General features: G+C 32.4%; 1 protein-coding gene and 1 long non-coding RNA gene across 5 annotated transcripts; one reads left to right on the forward strand and one right to left on the reverse strand.

The window, feature by feature from the left end:
• Nucleotides 1-153: 153 nt before the first annotated feature.
• On the forward strand, nt 154-14,891 carry LOC148621889 (ubiquitin-like domain-containing CTD phosphatase 1). Of its 4 annotated transcripts, XR_015921272.1 has the most exons (10): nt 158-340; nt 3,943-4,034; nt 4,216-4,301; nt 7,319-7,434; nt 9,227-9,325; nt 10,546-10,682; nt 11,256-11,369; nt 11,989-12,116; nt 13,575-13,708; nt 13,946-14,891. XR_015921272.1 is itself a non-coding variant. In XM_088576724.1 (9 exons), exons 2-9 carry the CDS (start codon nt 3,978-3,980, stop codon nt 13,995-13,997), a joined length of 798 nt encoding a protein of 265 aa, XP_088432850.1. In that variant the 5' UTR covers nt 154-234; nt 3,943-3,977; the 3' UTR covers nt 13,998-14,891. The 4 variants fall into 4 exon arrangements, 3 of the variants coding, with proteins under 3 accessions (XP_088432850.1, XP_088432848.1, XP_088432849.1); XM_088576724.1 differs by lacking the exon at nt 13,575-13,708 and having other exon boundaries at nt 154-234; nt 11,989-12,125; XM_088576722.1 differs by lacking the exon at nt 13,575-13,708 and having other exon boundaries at nt 11,989-12,125.
• LOC148621890 (uncharacterized) lies at nt 14,526-21,801 on the reverse strand. Its single transcript, XR_015921273.1, has 5 exons — nt 21,701-21,801; nt 19,371-19,447; nt 16,885-17,015; nt 15,845-15,882; nt 14,526-15,489 (listed from the first exon to the last, which is right to left on the reverse strand). It is a non-coding gene; the product is annotated as an uncharacterized LOC148621890 (long non-coding RNA).
• Nucleotides 21,802-21,821: the final 20 nt, after the last annotated feature.

Consider the following 21,821-nt stretch of genomic DNA (forward strand, 5'->3'; position numbering starts at 1 on the left):
GCATTGTTTCGAACAGTCGAACATCAATAATTTGCAAATTTAAAAATTTTCTAACGCTTCTACCATTTTAAAATTCATTTTAAAAATGTTGCTTGAAATTATTACACCATCTTTGCTTTTTTTAGATTTCTTCATGAACCTAATTCCTAGCTTTTCTTATTTTGTTTAAAGATGGCGGGAGAGAGCACAGGTTCTCTTTCACTCATTGTCAAATGGAGTGGAAATGAGTATAAGGTTGCAATAAATGATAATTTGACTGTTTCTGATTTAAAAATTCAGATAAAAAATGCAACAGGCGTTTTGCCTGAGCGTCAGAAACTTATGGGACTCAAATTTAAAGGTATTTATAAGATGTTTCATCTGCAAAGCAACTCACCATATCATTAATACATTATCAATCAACACCACACTGGTCTGACAAACACAGTCACTTGATTCTATTGATTGTTTGTTATTATCAAATATCATAGTGAGCTTCTACTGGTCCGGCAGTCCTGTTCACAAACAATTCTTAAGTAATATGAGGAAGGCAATGGCCTTAACGGCTTAAGTGAATTTACAACAGCTGCTTTTCCTTGTAAAAGTAAACCACTCATTGTCGTCTCCATTTACAGACCAACAAATAACAACACTGAATACACAGATTCTCTGGGTACTCCCGATTAACAACCTTTACATCAAATACAAAGGCCACATAATATGGATAGGATTAGGAGGGGATGCAAATCTACCTGATATTGAATGGAAAACTGATACTATCAAAAGGCACAGCAATATATCAACAATATATAAAGCATATATAGAATTAGTAAATGATATTGGCTGTCAACAAATTGTAGACTTTCCAACTAGAATAAATAACATTCTCAAAATCTTCATAACTAATTGACCAACACTCATAAACAGATGCTGCCCCATCCTTGGATTAAGCAACCATGACATCATATTAATAGACTCAAACATCATACCAACGAAAAGAAAACCTACAAAGAGACTCATCTACCTCTGGAAAATTGCTGACAACAGAGATGAAAAAAGAACTCTCAGATTATACTGACTCATTTCTAAAGGAACATGCCTCTTCCACACCTATCAATACCCTCTGGCTAGCTTTCAAACACGTGTATGGAAACATTGTCAAAACATGTTTCATCAAAGATGACAACAACATGATTCAACCATCCATGGATCAACAGAGACATAAAATGTTTATCATGCAGGAAAAAGCGAGCCTGTAAGGAAGTTAGAAAATCCAACACAAAGAATGACTGGAAATTATATGGTAAAATCTGGAAAGAGAGTAAAGAAAAATGCAGGAATGCCTACAACAATTATTTGAGGAACGTGGTTTCCGAGGACAAAGGCACACTTACATTGATTTTCAGAGCCTCTATACATCATGTTACAACTCCAGATGACTGGAAATCAGCACACTTAGCATCAATCTTTAGAAAGGGGACAAGAGTAAACCATCCAACTATAGACCTGTCATCCTAACATCTATTTGTTGTAAAACTTTGGAAACCATCATCATCAGCAATCTGATGAAATTCTTTGAAGCAAAAAACATACTTACCAATAAATAGCATGGTTTCAGAAAAAAAAACATTCATGTGAGAGCCAACTTATCATTACAATCCAAGACTTATCAACTGGTTTAAACAACAAAAAACAGGTTAATGCCATCTTACTGGATTTTAGCAAGGCCTTTGTTAAGATGCCTTATCAAAGATTAGCTGCCAAGTTAAATCACTACGGCATACGTGGAAACACACTCTCATGGATAAAAAACTTCCTAGCAAGTAGAACTCAACAGGTCATCCTTGATAGAACAATGTCATCTTCAGCACCAGTCACAGCAGGTGTGGCTCAAGGAACTATCTGGGCACCTCTATTATTCCTGGTCTATATGAATGATATGCTGTCTAACTTCAGTGTAACAGGAAGATTATTTGCAGATGACTGCCTTGTTTACAAAACCATAGACTCTCAAGTAAATGCAGGTTCTCTGCAACAAGATTTGGACAACCTCCAACAATGGGAAAAGGATTGGCTCATAGAGTTTAACCGGGATAAATGCGAAGTCATCTGCATAACAAAAAAGAAAAAACATAAATGCTGAGTACACAATCCATAACAAACACTCCAGCAAACAAACAAGGCTAAATATCTAGGCGTAATGATTGACAGCACTCTTTTATGGAACATTCATATTAGTTACATCAGAGACTAAACTTCTCATCCTGTCCAAGGGATGTCAAATCCACCTGCTGTAAGAGTCTAGTATGATCTCAGCTCGATTATGCCTCTACAATCTGGGACCCATGGACACAAGCAAAATTAAACAAGATCGAGAGAGGGCAAAGAAGACCAGCACACTTTGTCATGGGTGATACTGCAGGACAAGCAGTGTTACATCCATGCTTGGATAACTTGAGTGGAAAAACCTTCAAGCCCGCAGACAACAAACTAAAGTTGTTAGGGTATACCGAATTATATACCAACTGGTAGCAATCCTGTCAGCACCATACCTACAGCTGACAGGTGTCAAAACTAAAGGTAGCTCAACAAGATTCCTCGTTCCATTTAGCAGCATTATTCTTTCAGACATTCCTGCTTTCCATCATCCTTACGACTCTGGAACAGTTTGCAACCTGCACTGCTGAAGCACAATCCCTGGAGGCCTTCAAGACAGGGATTGTCAACAGCTTCCACTAGCCAGCCTCTAATGATTTTATCCAGTTTTTATCCTCCACCGCATAATTTTGTACATACACTACCTGACTCTTACTCAGGTGTACATATTCACTTAAACTTGTACGAAAATGTTCCAGAGAAAATATGCACATTAATGGGAAGAAGAAGTGCGAGCAAAGTCCAAAGCAAAAGTATCAGGTTCCCTTTTCTACAAATTAGACTTAATGGCATTTACTGGGTATCATTTTAACAAGTTTGTTTAAGAATTTTTCATCAGTTATAAGTGGGAGACAGCAAAAGGAATTCCAAATATTTGTTAAATTTCTGGAAGAACTGTTTCAGGTTTTTCGTAGATTACAGGGTTTTATCAAGATCCTTCCAACCTTTTTGAAAAATAACAGACGTCATTTAAACAATTTGTGTAGCCTGCATTTTCAATATTTCTGAAGCTTCAATGTACTCTGATGTAGAGGAGCAAAGGGAGAGACTTATCAAGGGAACCAAGATTCTGACGGAAATCATAAGAATGTAATCCAGGGACATGGAAAACAGACATGTACAACAAAGAACATAAAGTAAATAAAATAATACATACAAAGTAACAAAAGTAAGTGAGCAACTTAGACTTCACTAAAAACTGGGAGCACGGACCAGGTGCACCGGTAGGGTAATCTTCCTCTACTTTTCTAGAAATACCTGCTATGTTGCTCTTAAAAAGTCAAGTCAGGGGGAAACGAAAGGAAGTTGTGCCTGACGAAAGTTTCTCAAGTGTCAGTATGATGAATTTTTAGACAAATTTCTATACATTTAAGAGCAAGCTTTGCTCACTTACAAAACTGGTTGTAATTTTGTGATGTCATAATACATCAAAGTATTATGACATAACTTACAACAAATTTGACACTTATGACTTTCTGAAACCAACCACAGGTCATGAAGGACCTCTGTGCCAGCCTCTTATCTTTCACCGATCAGACATTCTTGGGTCACATGACTATCCCATCTAATGTTGGATTTGTCATTTTTGTAGTAAATTTCTTGATTCTTCCAGAATTTGCCCAGTCTGATTTTGAAAGTTATAATTGTTGGCTTTTTTCATCTAGTATCTTATTCCATGATCTTGCTACCCTTATTTACTTGTGGCTTATATGGGTTTTCAAAGAACTACATGTGGTACCAAATAATTACTTTTATTTCATAAATTCCAACCTTTATGCAAAAAGTTGATTTTTTTTATCTTTCCAGGAAAACCTCCGGATGACTCTGTGTTGCTATCAGACATGAAAATAAAGCCTAATACAAAATTAATGATGATGGGTACTAGAGAAGAAGAACTAGTAAGTCAAAGTATATTAGTTCAAGCTAGACATTAACACTGACATCAGCTTTAGTTCTGCAATAACATTATAAAAATAACTCAATTTTCAGCTCAACACATTTCTACTACAAGTATACATTCATTATGTATGGTAATTTATATTGGATTTTTTCAAGTTATGAAGTAATGTTTTATTTAAGGAAAAAGTTAAAGAACCGCCACCTGATTTACCAGAGGTTGTTAATGATTTTGACATTGAAGAGGAAGAAATAGCCATAGAAAATAGGTAACATATGATACAATAAAGGCACTAATTACTGCAAAAAATTTCACATGAACAGTTTCAAAGCCTATACGTAGTTGTCTTTTTACCATGTTAAGATGTTAAGTAAAGTGTTCACATTCTATGTTCTTAGAATTTTTAAAGGAAATGAATACTGTAAGTTTTTAGTGTCAGTCTCAGTAAGAATCAGGTAGTGGGTGAAACATGGTATGAAAAAAAACCATGATTTTGATAGTGAAATTTGGCTATTTGTGCCATTAGAATCAAGGAAAAAGGACAATATTTTCCATATCATGTCGGTGCATTGAGTTAAAATTTCATTGAAATGCACTGAAAATGAACATTTCAAGGGCACATAACTCTGTCAAAAACCTCATTTATCTAACATTCTATAGAAAAATTCTGAGCAAAGTTAAGGATGTTGATATTAAGCACGGTCTTTTCAAAAAGAGGAGGTATCCTTGAGTGATGTTACATTGTCAGATCAATGGGGTTTTGACATGCATGTTTCTGTTTTTTTTCCCATTTCTCCTGATTCTTACAAACACTTGCACTAAAAGTTAAAGGTATGCCATAAACAGAGTGTTATATGTCAGAAGCTGAAATTTGAAATAATCAAGTACAAAATTAAGTGGTTTTGTATACCAATTAATCAAGAAATTAAAAAATTGAAATAAAACAAGAACAGTTATTAATTACATAATGGCTTTTAAGTCTTGTTCTCAGTTTATTTTTAATTTTGAATTCCTACTGTTGAAAGCATTCATGAAAGCCCATTTAAATTTAGTTGGCTACTTCCAGGTATATTTACACAGCGCCTGAAATGGTGGGTTGCCTGCTCGCCAGATGCAACCAGTTTTGTATTAGGGTGACTAAAAGTTGCCAAAAGAAATGAATAGTTGCTGGCCAAAATAAAATTGTTTGGATGACTGCTCCATTGTCCTAGAAGAATTTAAAAAAAAATCATTGTCATTTTTGTACTAAATTTAAGCTAAAAGATTGGAGAATTGCAACTTATATTTTTTTTTATTCCAGTTCAAAACTAGGTCCTTTTAGACAAGTAAGAACAAAATTCGCTTTTTAAAGGTTCATAAAGGTTGATTTGTCATTGAGCGTTTGTAAAATCCATAGCATCTATTATAATGAAATTAATATCAAATGAAAGATAAACATCTGCTGAATGACAATGTTATTTTTAATAAATGTGCTTTGAATAACAATAAAATAATGACTAAATGAATGTCTTGAGAAAGAAATATCAAAATTTTCAATTTCAAAAACTATACTCCCTTAAGCTGTTAATCATCATGTCTTGCTGCTCGTTTTACCTTTTGAATTTACTACAACTTAAACGATTAAAGAAACCTCTTTAAAAGGATATTTTTTTTGCATAATAATGAGTTTAAGATACTTAATTAACAGTTAAAAATCGACCAATTTCATTACTAATACTAATTTTTGGCTCACCTGGCCAAAGGCCATGTGAGCTATTGCCATCACTTGGCGTCCATCATCATTAACAATTATATAAAACTCTTCTCCTCTGAAACAACGTGACTAATTAGAACCAAACTTGGAATAAATATTGCTTGGGGTATCCTACATAGAACTGATGTGGGGATTTTTGATTTGTCGAAAAACATGGCCTCCTTTACTAAAAATAGAACATAGGGGGTCAGACTATTTTTTCACATATATCTTCAAAACCGTTCGGTTTAGCTAAATTTTGACGTGGGTAAAGGTGTTCAGCATGATGAGATCTATCTCTGGTCAAATTTTGGTTTTAAACCATGAAGTCATGTTGGAGATATTGCCCTTTTTCAACGATTTTTGCTATTTTTAATGTTATTTCTTTCAAAAATCATCTCCTCTGACATTATTCGATCAATTGGAACCAAACTTAGTATGAATGTTTCTTGGTGTATCTTGCATAGAACTGATGTGGGGATTTTTGATCCTTCAAATAACATGGCCACCGTTACTAAAAATAAAACATGGGATCAGACAGTAGTTTTTCACATATATCACCAAAACCATTAGGTTTTGCCAGATTCTTTCAATAGCTGAAATAATCCTTATTATTAGGACTACAAAAGTCTTCACGGACAAAAGTTGTCAGATGACTCCTTGTAAGATTTTTTGCCCTTGAAAGGGAAAAAATGTCTTATTTTACAGTTTTCAGTCAATATCTTGAAAGCTATGATAGATTAAAAGAAACTTTCAGTTGTTGAAATGATCCTTGTGATAAGTCTTCTTGAGTCAAAATTGTTGAATAACTTCTTGTTAAATTTATTGCCTTTGAAAGGAAAAATTCAACCAGGTTAGTGGTTCAGGCTCCTGGGAGCCTCTTGTTTATTACAGTTATTACATGTATTGATTATTACAAATAAATTTTGACATTTTAATATATTTTAGTGTTTTGAGAACACACTCTTCCTCAGTATTTTTATCACAACTTAGTCAAAATCAATTTGTTATTTTCATAACTTATATAACTAAAATTCTGAATACTGTCTCTTTCCCCTAGTATGCATAAGTCAACAATAAACTTTATAGGCTTTAAGTTTGCCAAGTATAAAGACTGGGGAGGCACAGTTATTTTTATCCATTATATAGACTTTGTTAGGATTGACCAGTTCTTGTGATATTAAGTCCCTGATTTGAATGGTTATTTCTTTGTTTGTTTTCCCAAATTTGAACCCCTACAAATTACATTTTTCTTGGGCCAGTGGCTCTGTATTTTCACTGGCCCTCATTTCAGACACTGGGTACATAAATATGTATAGGTATCAGAAATTTTTGTTCAAATAAGATCAAACTTACCACAGTGTAGAAATTGGTGTCATATTTTTATGATCATATCTAAGCATAAGGGGTTTTCAATGTTTAGGTTGTAGTCTTTATCTATGAAACACTTCCTATATTTTTGAATGGATGTAAGGGTTCAATTCTTGTGAGTTTTACAGGGTCTTGTGATTACACTCACAAGCTCTATTCATTTTTTCTACATGTAATTTCAGAGAGGAGTATTTGGCAAAAATAGAAAGGAGAGTGAAGGATTACAAAATAGAAATGATTAATGAACCGAGACCAGGAAAAAAGTTGTTAGTATTGGATATTGATTATACACTGTTTGGTAAGGTTTTATCCTCTTAGTTCTTGGTGGAACGATTATACACTGTTTGGTAAGGTTTTATCCTCCTAGTTCTTGGTGGAACGATTATACACTGTTTGGTAAGGTTTTATCCTCCTAGTTCTTGGTGGAACGATTATACACTGTTTGGTAAGGTTTTATCCTCTTAGTTCTTGGTGGAACGATTATACACTGTTTGGTAAGGTTTTATCCTCCTAATTCATGTGGAATGATTATACAGTGAAACTTCTCCGAACTGGACCCTCAGAAAACCGATCTTCCCTTCAAACTGGCCAATTTCAAAAGTCCCGGCCGATATACCTTGAAACCTGTGTATTTTGTCTTCAATAGACCAGCCACCTTCTAAAACCGTACATCGGTTGGTTTTTTCAGTTTTAGTTACATATTTCAAATGAAAACAACCTCACAATTTCCGCCGCCCGGTTATTGTTCACCTTAATAAATGTGTCAACAAAACTGTAAATGACTACATAATATTATGTAATTAATAATTCATTCACTGACCGGGTTGCATTTCATCAGTGGACTGATGATAATTGAAGGGGACAGTAGTTTAAACAACAAATTTAATCCAGTCATTACATTTTGTCACTGGTTGGTGTTAATTGTTGTGTACATACGTCAGGCAACTGGGGTCATTTAACACTACGATCTTTATGATCTTTTAACTTTTACCATCAATAGCCCTTTGATCTTTAATACACATTCTTTCAAAACTGTAAACATTATTTTGTTGGCAGTACCGTTTGTAAAATCTAATCATTTACAGATGATGCAAGCTTTGAAATGTAATAAAAGGCCAAAAGTTTTGAATCGGCATTAAACATGTCTCAACCAACAAAGAGACAAGGTGTAGGGTTATAGAACACATTAATGGAACAGCTCTTAGAATGCATTGCTATTTTTCACAAAACCGGCCACCCCTATAAACTGCCATTTTTTCTTGTCCCAGTGGTGGTCGGTTCGGAGAAGTTTCACTGTACACTCTTTGGTAAGGTTTTATCCTCCTAGTTCTTAGTTGTAAGAATAGAACAATGTGTTTATACCAGGTTTTTGTGGCTAACTTACATTTAAATAAAAATAAGATGTTCTAAATTATGTTGATTTATTTACTACTCCTGGCTTGATAAATAATTTATTGACTTTTATGATATTTGAATTTTGACACTGTCTGCTAGATCATATTCTTTAGCCACTGTCTACTGTTGTTTTACATGTATTACTTCTTTGTACAAGTATTAAACTATTATGTTTTCAATTGCAATAACATTTATCTGTGATACTACACTCATTCTATTTGAGCAACCAAAATGTGTTGACTGTATATTTATTGGTGATATACAGTCACAGCCACAAGTAATAGAAATGTAAAAGACACCCCAAATAAAAATATAACTTCTTGTAAAACTGATAAGGATTGCAGTATAAAGAAAATAACTGTCTGTTGACTAGAAATTAAAACGATATATATAAATTCGGCATGAATCGGAAAAAATGCTCGACAAGCCTCACGTTTAACACCGATTCTAAGCCTCATTAGTATATTGTTTTTTGTTTTTTTTTTCAATCAATATACAGTTATTTTCTTTATAACCCCCAGTTATGGTCAAGTAAATAGACCAGTCACATTTTTTTGTTCTAATGAAGTATTTCTTTTTACAAAGTTTTCATTTGGAAAAAAAAATATTTATTCTATATCAAAAGAAATGACAATAAATCAATGTAACATGTATTTTAGTGTTTTAAGTTGTGTATCTGTAACCTATTTTTATAGATCATAGGTCAGTAGCAGAAACAGCCAATGAATTGATGAGACCATATCTTCATGAGTTTTTAGAGTCAGCTTATGAACATTATGATATAGTTATTTGGTGTAAGTTGGACCATATATCTTAATTTCTTGGTTTACACATCCACCGACTAGATTTTGCTGACATGAAGAAAAAGAATTAATAATTGAGAGTTTCAGTTTTTAGCTCACCTGGCCACAAGCTGATGCCATTTCTTGACATCTGTCGTTGTCCACCTCATTAACAATTATCAAAACTCTTCTCCTCTAAAACTACTTGACCAATTAGAATCAAACTTGATATGACTGTTCCTTAGGGTATTCTGCATAGAACTGATTTGGGGAATTTTGATCCTTTGTAAAAAAAAAAAAAAACCATTGCCGCTGTTACTAAAATTTGGAGTTAGTGTCCTTTTCTTATGTTAATTGGCTATTATTAACATCATTACATCAAAAAACCTTCTCCTGTGAAACTACTTGACCAATTAGAACCAAACTGGGTGTAAATGTTCCTTAGGGTATTGCACATAGAACTCTTGTGGAAATTTTTGATGGGTAAAAAAACATGGCCGTTGTTACTATAAATAGTACACAGGGGTCAGACAGATGTCTTTTGCATATTTTTCCAAAATCTTTAGGTTTAGTGAAATTCTGACATTGGTTAAAAGTGTTCAGCATGATGAGATCTATATGATGTCTAATTTTCAAGTAAATCTTTTGATGTTGGAATTATTGCCCTTTTACTACATCTTTTTGATATATTTAATGTTAATACTTTAAACAATTTCCTCCTCAAATACTACTGGACAGAATTCAATGAAAATTGATTTGATTGTTTGTTAGGTATGAGCATTAGGAATTTTTATTTAAGAAAAAACATGGCCACTTTCACAAAAAAATATAATGTTGCTTATCAGGTCAGGCGAACAAAAAAAAAACTATAGACCTATTAATTGGAATTAAATGATCTTATATAAGTACTGATAGTGTAAAACTGTGAAATTTGTAATTCTTACATCATGATCATGGAAGAAATTTTGATATTAAGCAAAACCTCATTTGAATAAGGCTGTTTTTCCCATATCTAATAAACTTAGCACTGTTGTTTACTACAATAAAATACAGCTTAAGTTTGTTTTTCTGAACAATTCCAGTTTTGGTTATACATTTATGCAATTTTATACTTTTATAGTCTTCCCTTTTTATGGACATAAAAGTTCTGATTTCTTTTGAGAATAGTCAATTGCCTAACAACATGGCATGGTATTTTATAATGTCCAATTGAATGTCCAATTTTTTTGTAGCTGCTACTTCGATGAAATGGATAAAAGCAAAAATGAAAGAACTAGGAGTCAGCAGCAATCCTAACTATAAGCTATGTTTTATGTTGGACTCTCTTGCTATGATAAGTGTTCACACACCTAAATATGGTGTTATAGAGGTAAGGAAGTCTTCAATATGAATCTAATATTGTCAGTAAGAAGTAACTGTTACTTCACTTAAAAACATATTCCATTCTTAATTATGAAGTTCTAGATGAGATCAAATTTGAAGAACACACAATGTCATATGTCTTCAATTTTTGTTTAATTTGTTATTTTTACATGTGTTTCATATCTATAAAAATGTACAATGCTTGTTTTTAAGTGCCTACTGATTCATTTCAAATTTTCTGAACGTTTGAAATACTGGTTATGTTAAGACTACTGTTTGTTCTACAAAGTTGGTTTGTTAATGAATCTTGAGATTTAACTTAAGATCTCTTATGATTGAAAAAAAAACAGCAGGAAAAAATGCAAGATGACAGGAAAGTGCACTTTATCTGCAAGTCAAATAAGTATTTACTACAAGTAACCATTGGATTTAGATATGAAGGATATTTACATATCCCATTATAGTAACTTAAGTTCAAAAATTGTACCTCAGCGACCATTATAATGATTTAACAGATATTTATGTTCATGTTTATTGCAATGCTGATATTATATTATAACAGATTGTTCATATTTTTTAGGTAAAGCCATTAGGTGTAATATGGGGAAAATTTGATCAGTGGAGCCCGGCTAATACAATAATGTTTGATGATATTAGGAGAAATTTTATTATGAATCCTAAAACTGGACTACGAGTGAGTATAGCGGTACTTTTGTTCTTTGATAAAAAATTTCTCATATCACATCTGATGAAATTAATAAATGATGTTTATACAAAAAATACAAAAGAGTATGAGTATTGTTTACATGTGTAAGTAATTTGCCTCTATGCTGCCAGGTAGCAGAAAAGGTAAAAATGTGGATTTTCAGTATTATTTATTTAAATAAATTTTGTGAAGAATTTCTACAATCATTATACCATTTGCATAATGATTTTGAAAGCCTTATTTTCCAAGCTTTGCAATGGTATACAACTTAAGATGTCATTTGTCCTAGGCGTTTACAGTGAAACTTTGAAAATTACTTTTTTAACATGTAAAGTAATGGAAACATTACAAGTGGTTAGTGAGATTTAAGTATGCAGGACCCAGTTGATAATACAGCCATTTACACTCCCAAAGGGAGCGTAATTTTCAAGGTCATAGGTTGAGGACACAAACACTTTGTGTTACCCGTGCTTATATATGTTTCTGAAATATAATGCATTATATGTGTGTAGCGAACCCCTGTTTGTTTGTGTTAAGTAGATGCTACTCTTACTGTTGTTGTCGAGAGAGAAAAGTTATCATCTGAAAATATGTTATCTTTTTTCAGATAAGGGCATTTAGGGAAGCTCACTTAAATCGTCAAAAAGACAGAGAACTAGTCAAACTTTCAAAGTATCTCCAGGACATTTCATCTTTAGAAGATTTTACTATGTTGAACCACAGACATTGGGAAAGGTACATGATGTATGATATCATGATTCTTCATTAAAAATTTGCTACACGTATATTGCTAGGGTATTGTATGGAGGACAAAGTTTTGTGAAGTTTCAATTCAGATGCATTTTAGGACAAACTAATACAAGTACTATTTTCTACAAAGTATAATTACTATTTACTTTTCTAACAGAAGTTTTACAAATAGTTGTTGTCATTCCCTGTCCAATAAAAACTGGATAATACTGTAAACCAACTGATATCTTGAAGTAGTTTATAATTACATTTGGTAAAAAAATTTAAGTAGTAGTCTTTGTAAGAATCATGCAAAATCTGTAAAATGTGATATACCTAAAAAAAAAAAAAAAAAAAAAGGCTACATATTTTTATTTTTTTATATTAAGTTGATTTATGGGTCAATATTATGAAATGTGTAAATATTTATTCCAATCTGTCTGCTCTTAGGAGATAATCAACATTGAAAATCTAATAGATTCTATTGTATTTGAGCATCATTTACAGAGTTATCTCCCTTAATTTTGAAACCGACAGTGAATCCTATATAATTTTTATCTCCTAAGAGCACGGGGTATATGAAAAACTGACTTAGTTTCTGTTTACTATGGCATTTCAAACAAAATATCAAAAATAAAAAATATGTAGGCTTCTCACCCATGAATCACATTTTGCATGATTCTTAGCCGGAGTACTACTTCAAATGTTTACTATTCTGACATATGATCTGTAATTACATCCAATTTTAACTTACATAGACATGTGTAAATCACCAAAAAATCTTGAAATGTAATTAATATAAATGGCCTCGGTAGTCTCAGGGTTGTCTGCTCACTTCAAGTGCAGGAGGTATTGGGTTTCATTCCCAGCTGGTCACATCAAAGACTCTAAAATTTGTAGTCACTGCTTCTCCATTAGTTTTTCTTTTAAAGTCTTCTCCTGTAAAATGACTTAGTGGATTGTTTCTCAATTTAGCCGCTAGCTTTCTTTATAGGTATCTACTATCAAAGTTGTGTAACTGGATCTCTGCCAAGCATACAGTATTTCAGGGGTACTACCGGTTGACTTGGAGTCATAATAATGTGTCGAAGTTGGGTGACATACTTATTTATAGGCAGCTGTTTCTGTGAGCTAGCACAATAAAGATTTGGCACAAGTACCGTATCTAGCAGGGTCCGAAATACTAAAAATGACAGTTTTTATCTGTTTAAAGCATGAATCTTGAAAACTCTAATAGACAGAATTATCCTAATTACAATGCCTGTTAAAATGATAATGGTTCAATAAGAAAATAATAAAATGGAAGATATTGATGAAAACAAATATGTCACTTTATTTTTAGTTTCAGCAGTTTTTTAACCTTTTGAAAGAGAAGAAACAAAATTAAGTTTTCTTTAAAAATATAGATGAACAAGTTGAGGTTCATACAATAATTTTTTAAGTGTTTTTATATAATGAGAATAGGTATGGTGTATATGTCAAAGAGACAATGACCCCACCAGGATGAAAATGACAGCCCAAGGCCACCCTTTGGTTTTCAATGAATGACGAGGAAAACTTCATACCACAGGGCAGGCTGCAACTGGCCTTATACACAGGTACAGCGAAATAGATGACCCTATATACTCAAGTAGCATAAAATATAAACTAAAGGTAAAAACGAAATAAAACATACAGAGGCCCGAAATTCCTGACTTGGGACTGGTGCAAAAAGAAATGTGGCGGGGATAAAGTACTTCCTCTAATAAATAACATGAATTCCTATTAATACTCTATGTAATAGACCTATGACGGAAAATATAAGTACATAATACAATATTTTCTTTTTTTTTCAGCTATAGATCAAAGCGAAAGCATGACAAGACAGAGTCAGATGAAGGCGTATGACAAAAAGTCTGGATTTTTTTTTTTAAGTTTACTTTAAATCTGTTGGAGTTGCCTCTCTTTGGCCTGTTATTGCTGGCAGTAATAGCAAATTAACTTTACTTTAATCACACATTTTAAACTGATGTAAATCATTCACTCATGAAATATTAAGAAAATATTGTAGTTATTTTTTAATTACAACTTTGCAGTACAGTTTGGTCTGGTCATATGTGTTCTGTTTTTTCAACAATCAAAAATAAACTTAAAAAACATTTATTATTTTAATTATGGTATAATGTTCATCAGTGTTTGTTGATAATGCATATCAACTACATGTTTTTGCTTTATTTGTTAGTTTAATTTTACCCTTTGTTTGTTCCCTTTTATTTAGTACCTTCTTTTACAGCTCTGTAGAATTGACTTGAAAATGTTGCATAAAGAGGTAGTCAATAATATGGTCAAATGAGCCTAAAGATTCAAAATTACTTCAGATGAAAATTTTGAGTGGTAGATATTTTACAAAATTAAAAGGTTTTGGTCATCTTTCACTGTTTTTGCAAAACAATGAATTCTTGCCAATTTAGATGGGTAGAGATAATTAATTTCTGTAAAAAGTCTTTGTTTAGCCATATTTGTACTGTAATTAAAGTGTCCAGTGTGAGTTGCCTTTTTACCCATTGTACCTTCCACTAAGTAAAATTTGGATAAGTTTAATAACTGGCTTGTATTATGTTTAAATGACACAATCCTTTTACATGTTTTATAGTTTTACCCTGACTATTTTCTATGTAACTACATGATTACCAGAGAGTCGAGTACTATGCTCTTAGTATGTAAATGTATCAAGAACAAATTGCTTATCCATGCAGTTTTGTAATAATTGTCTGTTTATGATGTATTAAAACGTAAAATGGTTTTGCATTTTTTATTCTCTCTACACAAAAAAGTCTCCAAATTTCAAGTAAAGAACTTTTAATTTTGATTTTTTTTCTAGAGTCAGAATTTGGAATGTATCTATTTTTAAGTTTAAATAAGATTTTAAAAAAATGAATTTTGAAGGTGGAAATTACTACTTCAGTGTTATTTGTATGTTCCTTATATAGGTTACACACCACTTATTCAATCAATGAGCTTTTAGAACTTACCCAAAAATAAGCCTACGCAAATGTTATGTGGCTTTTTGGAAAAGTACACAGAAAATCTGCAATAATGAACCTGTTTTTAGCTAGCACAGAATCACAATCTCTTTATTTTTTACATAGAATAGTCATTATAACTTGCAGAATTAATTTTTTTTATGCGTTCTGTATAATGACTCCCTCCCCCTTTTATACGAGACTGCAAAAATTGCAGTCATATTATGTTGTGATGTTGTCATTGTCCTTGTAGTTAATTTTTTTTTCGTTTTTGTGTGATGACTTAAGTTACAGTGAATTAAATGTCATGAACTTTACATATACAATATATTGTTACTTGCTGCTAGAGGAAAATGGGTTCACTAGCCCCTACTGGTCTGAAAAAAAGGAGTGAAATATGTGTTATTTAAAATTTATGTAGAAGATTTATTATCTCATTCAATTTATACAATTCTTATTTCAGTTTTGTTTCTTGTAAAATTCTGTGTTAAGAATATTTACCAGATTTAAAATAACATTTAGCATTGTAAGTCAATTGGGTGGGGGGCATAGTGGGGCAGCACTCTAAAAATAAACTTTTTTTATTTTGTGTCCAATTTTTAAAAACTTTTTTGTAAATTGGATTCCTTGTAGATTTCCATGTCTGTGTTTTTCAATCAGTATTGAAATATTTCTCACTGTTTTCATTAACTATGGGTCAAAAGGGGCCAAAAACGTCATTTTTCAACTTACTGAATGATTTTTTTGTCAGTTGTCCCTCTTTACAAGAGCTGTAAGAAGAAAATTTTCTGTATCATTAACCATTTTTGAGATAATGTTATACAAAGTGATCCATAAAAGCCCCATGTCAGAAAAATACTTGAAATTTCGAAATATTGTGCAATTTGTATCTGAATCAGTTGTGTCCGTAATAAACTAAGTCTATATGCTAAAGTGTGTCAAAACTATATTGTCTCCACACTTGCCTCAAGTTCAATTGGCTGGGGTCATTTCAAGCTGCGATTGAAGAAGCTTTATCGTGAAATGTAGAGGAATTCTCGTTCTAATTTTAGCTCGTTCTGTTTTCGGAACATCCCGAGTAGATGTGGCACTACTCAGATTTGTTTGTTTTTGTTAAAGACAAAAAAAAACATAATTATGTATTATTACAGCAGACAATTTTATATGAATAGTATAATTTTTTCTCTTAAACCAAAATAAAAATCCCGACCCAAAGTACAAGTGTGCAAGATGATATTTTCAAAACTATTAGTATATACCTGCAGAATTTAGGTGATATTTAATAGTCTTCTGTGAAACGAAGGTTAAACTTCTAAAACACCTAAGTGAAATTTGTGGTCTGTGGCCTGAATGCTTCAGTAAAAATACAGCTATTTTCTCTTTTTTTAATAACTTTATCTTATTTAGATATAGATTATTTCAAGTATTTAGAAAATCACCTCAGTATTCGCTGTGACTTTTCCTGCAGAGGATACCATTTACCTCTACTTTTATTCGATTTAAACAAAAATCTTATGCTAAAGATTAGAGATCAGTAAAAGATACATTATTTGAAGTTTATGTGATTTTCCAGCACGATAAACCGCAACTTGAGGAAGTGACTAGGGTTACTTATAAAAGTAATGATTACAAGAAAATAGTTATCTGGAAGACTAAATTACAGGGTATAATTTCCGGAATAATCTCCTATTTAATTAGTATTCAGTGTTAAAGTAATTTATACATGTATATAAATAAAAACATTAGATATTATTTACCAAATTTAGTTTTACCTGAAAGTTGATATTCAATCAAATGGGTTGTTAATATGCATCATACACCAAGGGACTGTGTTCCAGGTCTATTGACAATGGTAATCCAAGATAACGTAAACTTCCTCGTATCTGATATTCTGTCCGTCTGTCTGTCAAATATAAAATTCTATAAATCTGAAGTTTAAAACCAGTTCTCCAAAAAAATCCACAGGCCATTGGAACATTATTTAAAAAAAAAACTTTGTAAAGTAGGTTCTAAGTAAATTGAACCAGGATTTACTCAGTTACAGAGCCACATTAAAAAAAAATCCACTAAAATATGAAAAAGTACTGAAGCAAAAAAAAAGATTTTCTTTTCAAAATTATACAGACCGTTTGATTACTATAGCACACAACTGTGTAAAGTTCGAAATTTATTGTACAATGGGTTCCAATGTTACGGAGCGACATGTGAAAAGAAGTCCCATGCCGATAGGGAACGGTAGAAAATTCACAAAAAAAGTATACTGACATTAAAACTTAAAAAAAATAAAAATGGTAACAACAGTGTATAGTTTGAAATAAATCCAATATGCTGGGCGACATTTAAAATATTTACCCTCCTTTTACCGAAGTAAACCATCATTAAACTAGAAAGCGGGGAAAAGTAATGGACAAAGCAAGAAGCTAATGTTTTCAATGAGAATTTAAGGAAACCAGATTGTTATGCCAAACCATAATTTTCATAACTTCATGACTATGTAAAGGAGAAGGTTAGAAACAATCATTATAAACAGTTTATGAAACCTCGAAGCACTATTGAAGTTAGATACGACTAAGTCATCTGAACATTACAATATTGAGCCTAAGGTGTTGCAATTAACATCTCATATTATTTTACCAATTCGTACTTATATATAATCGTACGATTGACACAGGCGTATTTCCACATTCACTAAAGATTGCTAGAGTAACTCCTGTTTATAAAAGTAATTATAGACTTATTGACTGAAATAATTGAGCGACATAAATCTAATCACTTATATGATTACTTATCTAATTGGAAATTTTTACATCCAGCACCGTCTGGATTTAGACCTTAACACTCGTGTCAAACTGCTCTTGTGAATATTGTGGATAAATGGCTTTGCGAGATGAATAATGGAAACACCAATCTGGCTATATTTTTATACTTTAAAAAAGGTTTCCGATGTTGTTGATCATGATATACTTTTAAAAAATCTAATGATCTATGGTGTAAGTGCCAATACTGTGTGATTCTTTAGTCCTTCGTAAAGGATAGAGAGCAGCAAGTAAATATTTTAAATACTTTTTCTTTAAAAAAACTATTAGCTTTGGCGTTCCCCAAGGGTTCCATATTTGACTCTTTTATTTATTTTATGTATTAATGATCTTCCTCTTGACACGCATAATATTAATGTTGTTATGCATGCTGATATACAACCTTACAAAAATTTGTGGAAAATATTCATAGGTTACAATAGCATGTGCAAGTTGATCTAAGAAAAGTTGAAAATTTGGCGAAGAAGTAACTATGTTGATTTATGCTCCTCCTTCCTATATACAATGTAGAGATTAATCATAGGGGTATGATACATTTGTAAGTTGTTATCTTTGACTGTGGCTCTGACCTAATTAATTGAAACAACAAATCAATTAGGCAAAATTTGTGCCACGCTTGTGGCATTTTATTTTAAACCCTTAACAAACTTATGTACAAAGACAGCTTTTGAATAATCAAATAAAACATTATGTTTCAGGAGATAAACCTTACTAATAAATACTTAACAATGAAAATTTAGAATCTCAAAAATTAAAACTGAACTTTTAAGAGATTCATTCATATATTCTATGTCTGTCCTGTGGAATAAGTTACCTAAATTGATTGTGTGTGTTTTAGTAGTTATAGTTTTGCGTGTAAGGGCCTTAGGGAAGATCAGCGTGTGAACTAATTGTAAATCTCTCGAAATAAAGATTTTATCATTATTATTATTATTATCATCATCATTATTATAATAATTATTAATACGAACGATTATGTCAAGTTTGGTGCATAACAAACTATGGTAGGCCATCGTACTCACAATTAAATGTTCACTTCAATAAAAATATTTTGCTACATCAGTTTTCAAAGACCCCGTGTTTCAAAAACATTGTCTGTTATACATGATAAATATGTTGTACCAGCAGACAAAGCCTAAAACTACATTGTTTTTGTCTGTAGAACATATTTCATCCAATGTTTATTATCAAAGGTAGACGCAGAAAATAATAGCAGTGATAGGACCTATACTGCTAATGCACTCTCTAAAGAAGAGATTGTTGGAAAACCATAAATTTGTGCTATCCTCTTTTGGTCTCTTTACCAAAGACGATGATTGTGATTTCCCGTCTATGTACTAGATTCCTAAACTCCACAAAAATTCAGACAAAGAACGCTACATAGCTGGATCTGCATAATGTACTACCCAAACTCTATCGAAACTTATAACTTCTATACTTACAGCTGTTAAAGCGGGTCGGTCTCCAATCCAACCACAATACTTGTTACTCCCGTAGTGTTATTTATTCAAAGTGGACCCTGAAAAATTCAAAAGATCTTCTGGAGACCCTCAATTCAGGATATTGTCATCAGAATATGATAGCATTAAAACCTATGGTTTTTCAACACTTTATACTTCTATTCCGCATACTCAGTTAAAATCCCGACTCAAAAACATTACACATCGTTGTTTATAAACAAAAAAAGAGGGGGTACACCTAGAAACAAATATATAGTTCTTGGTAAAAATTCCCCATACTTTGAAACATCTTCCAAATATACAAAAGATGTATTCAAAATGCTGGAATTTGTGATCGACAACGTATTTGACCAGTGTGGTGGGCGCGTTTTTCAACAAACGGTTGGCATTCCAATGGGAACAAATTGTGCTCCTCTACGTGCTGACCTATTCCTTCACTCTTATGAGGCTGACTTTATAGCTGATCTGATCCGAAAGAAAGAACATCGTTTAGCTAGATCCTCTAATCTTAGTTTCCGCTATATAGATGACGTATTATCGTTAAACAATCCTGGTTTCAGATATTTGATACATCGCATCTACCCTCAAAGAACATGAGATAAAGGATACTATAGACATGTGAAGTCAGCCTCATATCTTTACCTACACTTAGAGATCGATGGCAAAGGAAATTTATTGACCAATCTTTACGACAAACGTGATGACTTTTCATTCAGTATTGTCAGCTTTTCTTTCATTTGTGGCAACATCCCTTCAGCACCTGCGTGTGGAGTTTTTATATCACAACTCATACGTTATTCCAGAGATTGCCGTATCTATGCAGATTTTTTGTATTTTTCTTACAATTAGGCTTCTGGAACAGGGTTATGTTGCTACAGGATTGAATTCATCACTACAGTAGTTTAATTGTTGTCATCAAGAACTCGTGTATCGTTACGGTGTATCCACATCACCGTGAAACGTGTCATAGTTTTCCTTTCCTCTTTCGTTTATCCCTGTCTTGGGTTTTTATGAGCAACCCGGTGGGTGTTTCTAGAAAAGCAGGGGACGCTTTCCCTACCGGTGCACCTGGTCAATACTCCCAGTTTTTAGTGGAGTCCGAGATTTTACTTTTAATTTACTTTTGTTACTTAGTATGTATTATTTCAGTTACTTTGTTTGTTGTGTGTGTCTGTTTTCCATGTCTGGTCTTTGTCCCTGGATTACATTCTTTTGATTTCCGCTAGAATCTTGGTTCCCTTGATCACTTTCTTACCTCGGTAAAATAAATATTTTTACCTTGATAAAAATATCGGTTATTTATACTCACAAATAATTAATTTTACCTCGGTAAAATTAATTTTATTGTGGTAAAATCATTTTTATTCTATTACAGTTAAAATAATTTTACCGCAGTGTAAATATTTTTACCGCAATAAAATTAATTCTACCCAGATAAAATTAATTATTTGTGAGTATAATAGCCAGGCCGACATTTTAATCGCGATTCAGTTATTTTTATCGGGGTTAAAATATTTATTTTACCGAGGTAAAAAATCATATTGAAGTGAAAATATTTAAGTGTGAGTACGATGGCCGACTATACATGTCGATACTTTGATATAAATATATCAATAGTTATCGCATAATGAATCTATGGTAGCAGAATTATTTTCCACGGCATAAATTTAAATGGTGAATATATAGTTTTAAAAACTTGAAATTTAGTTTTTATGTGCGTTGATAAATCTGCAGTTTTGATGGAATGGACACAATTATGTCCTCTTAATGCGCAAAAAAGTTTACAACTACAATCAATTTGAGAAATACTACCATTGAATGCCATGCATTCCATCTTTGTAACATTTTCGATCATTTTATGAAAGTGTGGCATGTTATTCATACAAATAACTCTCATAAATTTCAAATAAAAAAAATGGATGCCAACCCCCTTCACCTTCCTACTGGATCCGCAACTGATTCTCGTATTAACAACTGCTTGTCAGATAAGGTGTTTGGTATTTATTCACGATGAAGTTCGTGATTAAAACAACTTTCTTTATCTCCTCCTTCGGGATCATAAAAGTATTAAATTATTCGACTTTACACGACTAATATTGAACTTGAAGACACGGACCGTTTGATGGGACAGATGCTGGGAATTTAAAAAAAAATCTACTCTGATTTCAGTCCAGAGCGAATAATTCGGTCAGCATATGGAGTGGTGAGGGTAATCAAAGACAAGGTTAGCTAGTTTGGTCATGAATATACTTTTGCAGTCCATAGGTTATTGTTATAGTACATTAACCACAAGAAAATCAAAATAACACTACCTGACCATGGTCAATATTATCTACATCTTAACTGCATACATTCGTTTAATATTGTGTCTTTTCGTTCATTTGTTTCTTCGTCTCAATATTCTGTATAGTCGAGTTCGGGGTAGTAAGGCAT

This window comes from Perna viridis, chromosome 3 (assembly GCF_037379345.1).
Source record: "Perna viridis isolate PV_CMFRI_1.1 ecotype Kerala chromosome 3, ASM3737934v1, whole genome shotgun sequence".
In the NCBI taxonomy this organism is placed as follows: domain Eukaryota; kingdom Metazoa; phylum Mollusca; class Bivalvia; order Mytilida; family Mytilidae; genus Perna; species Perna viridis.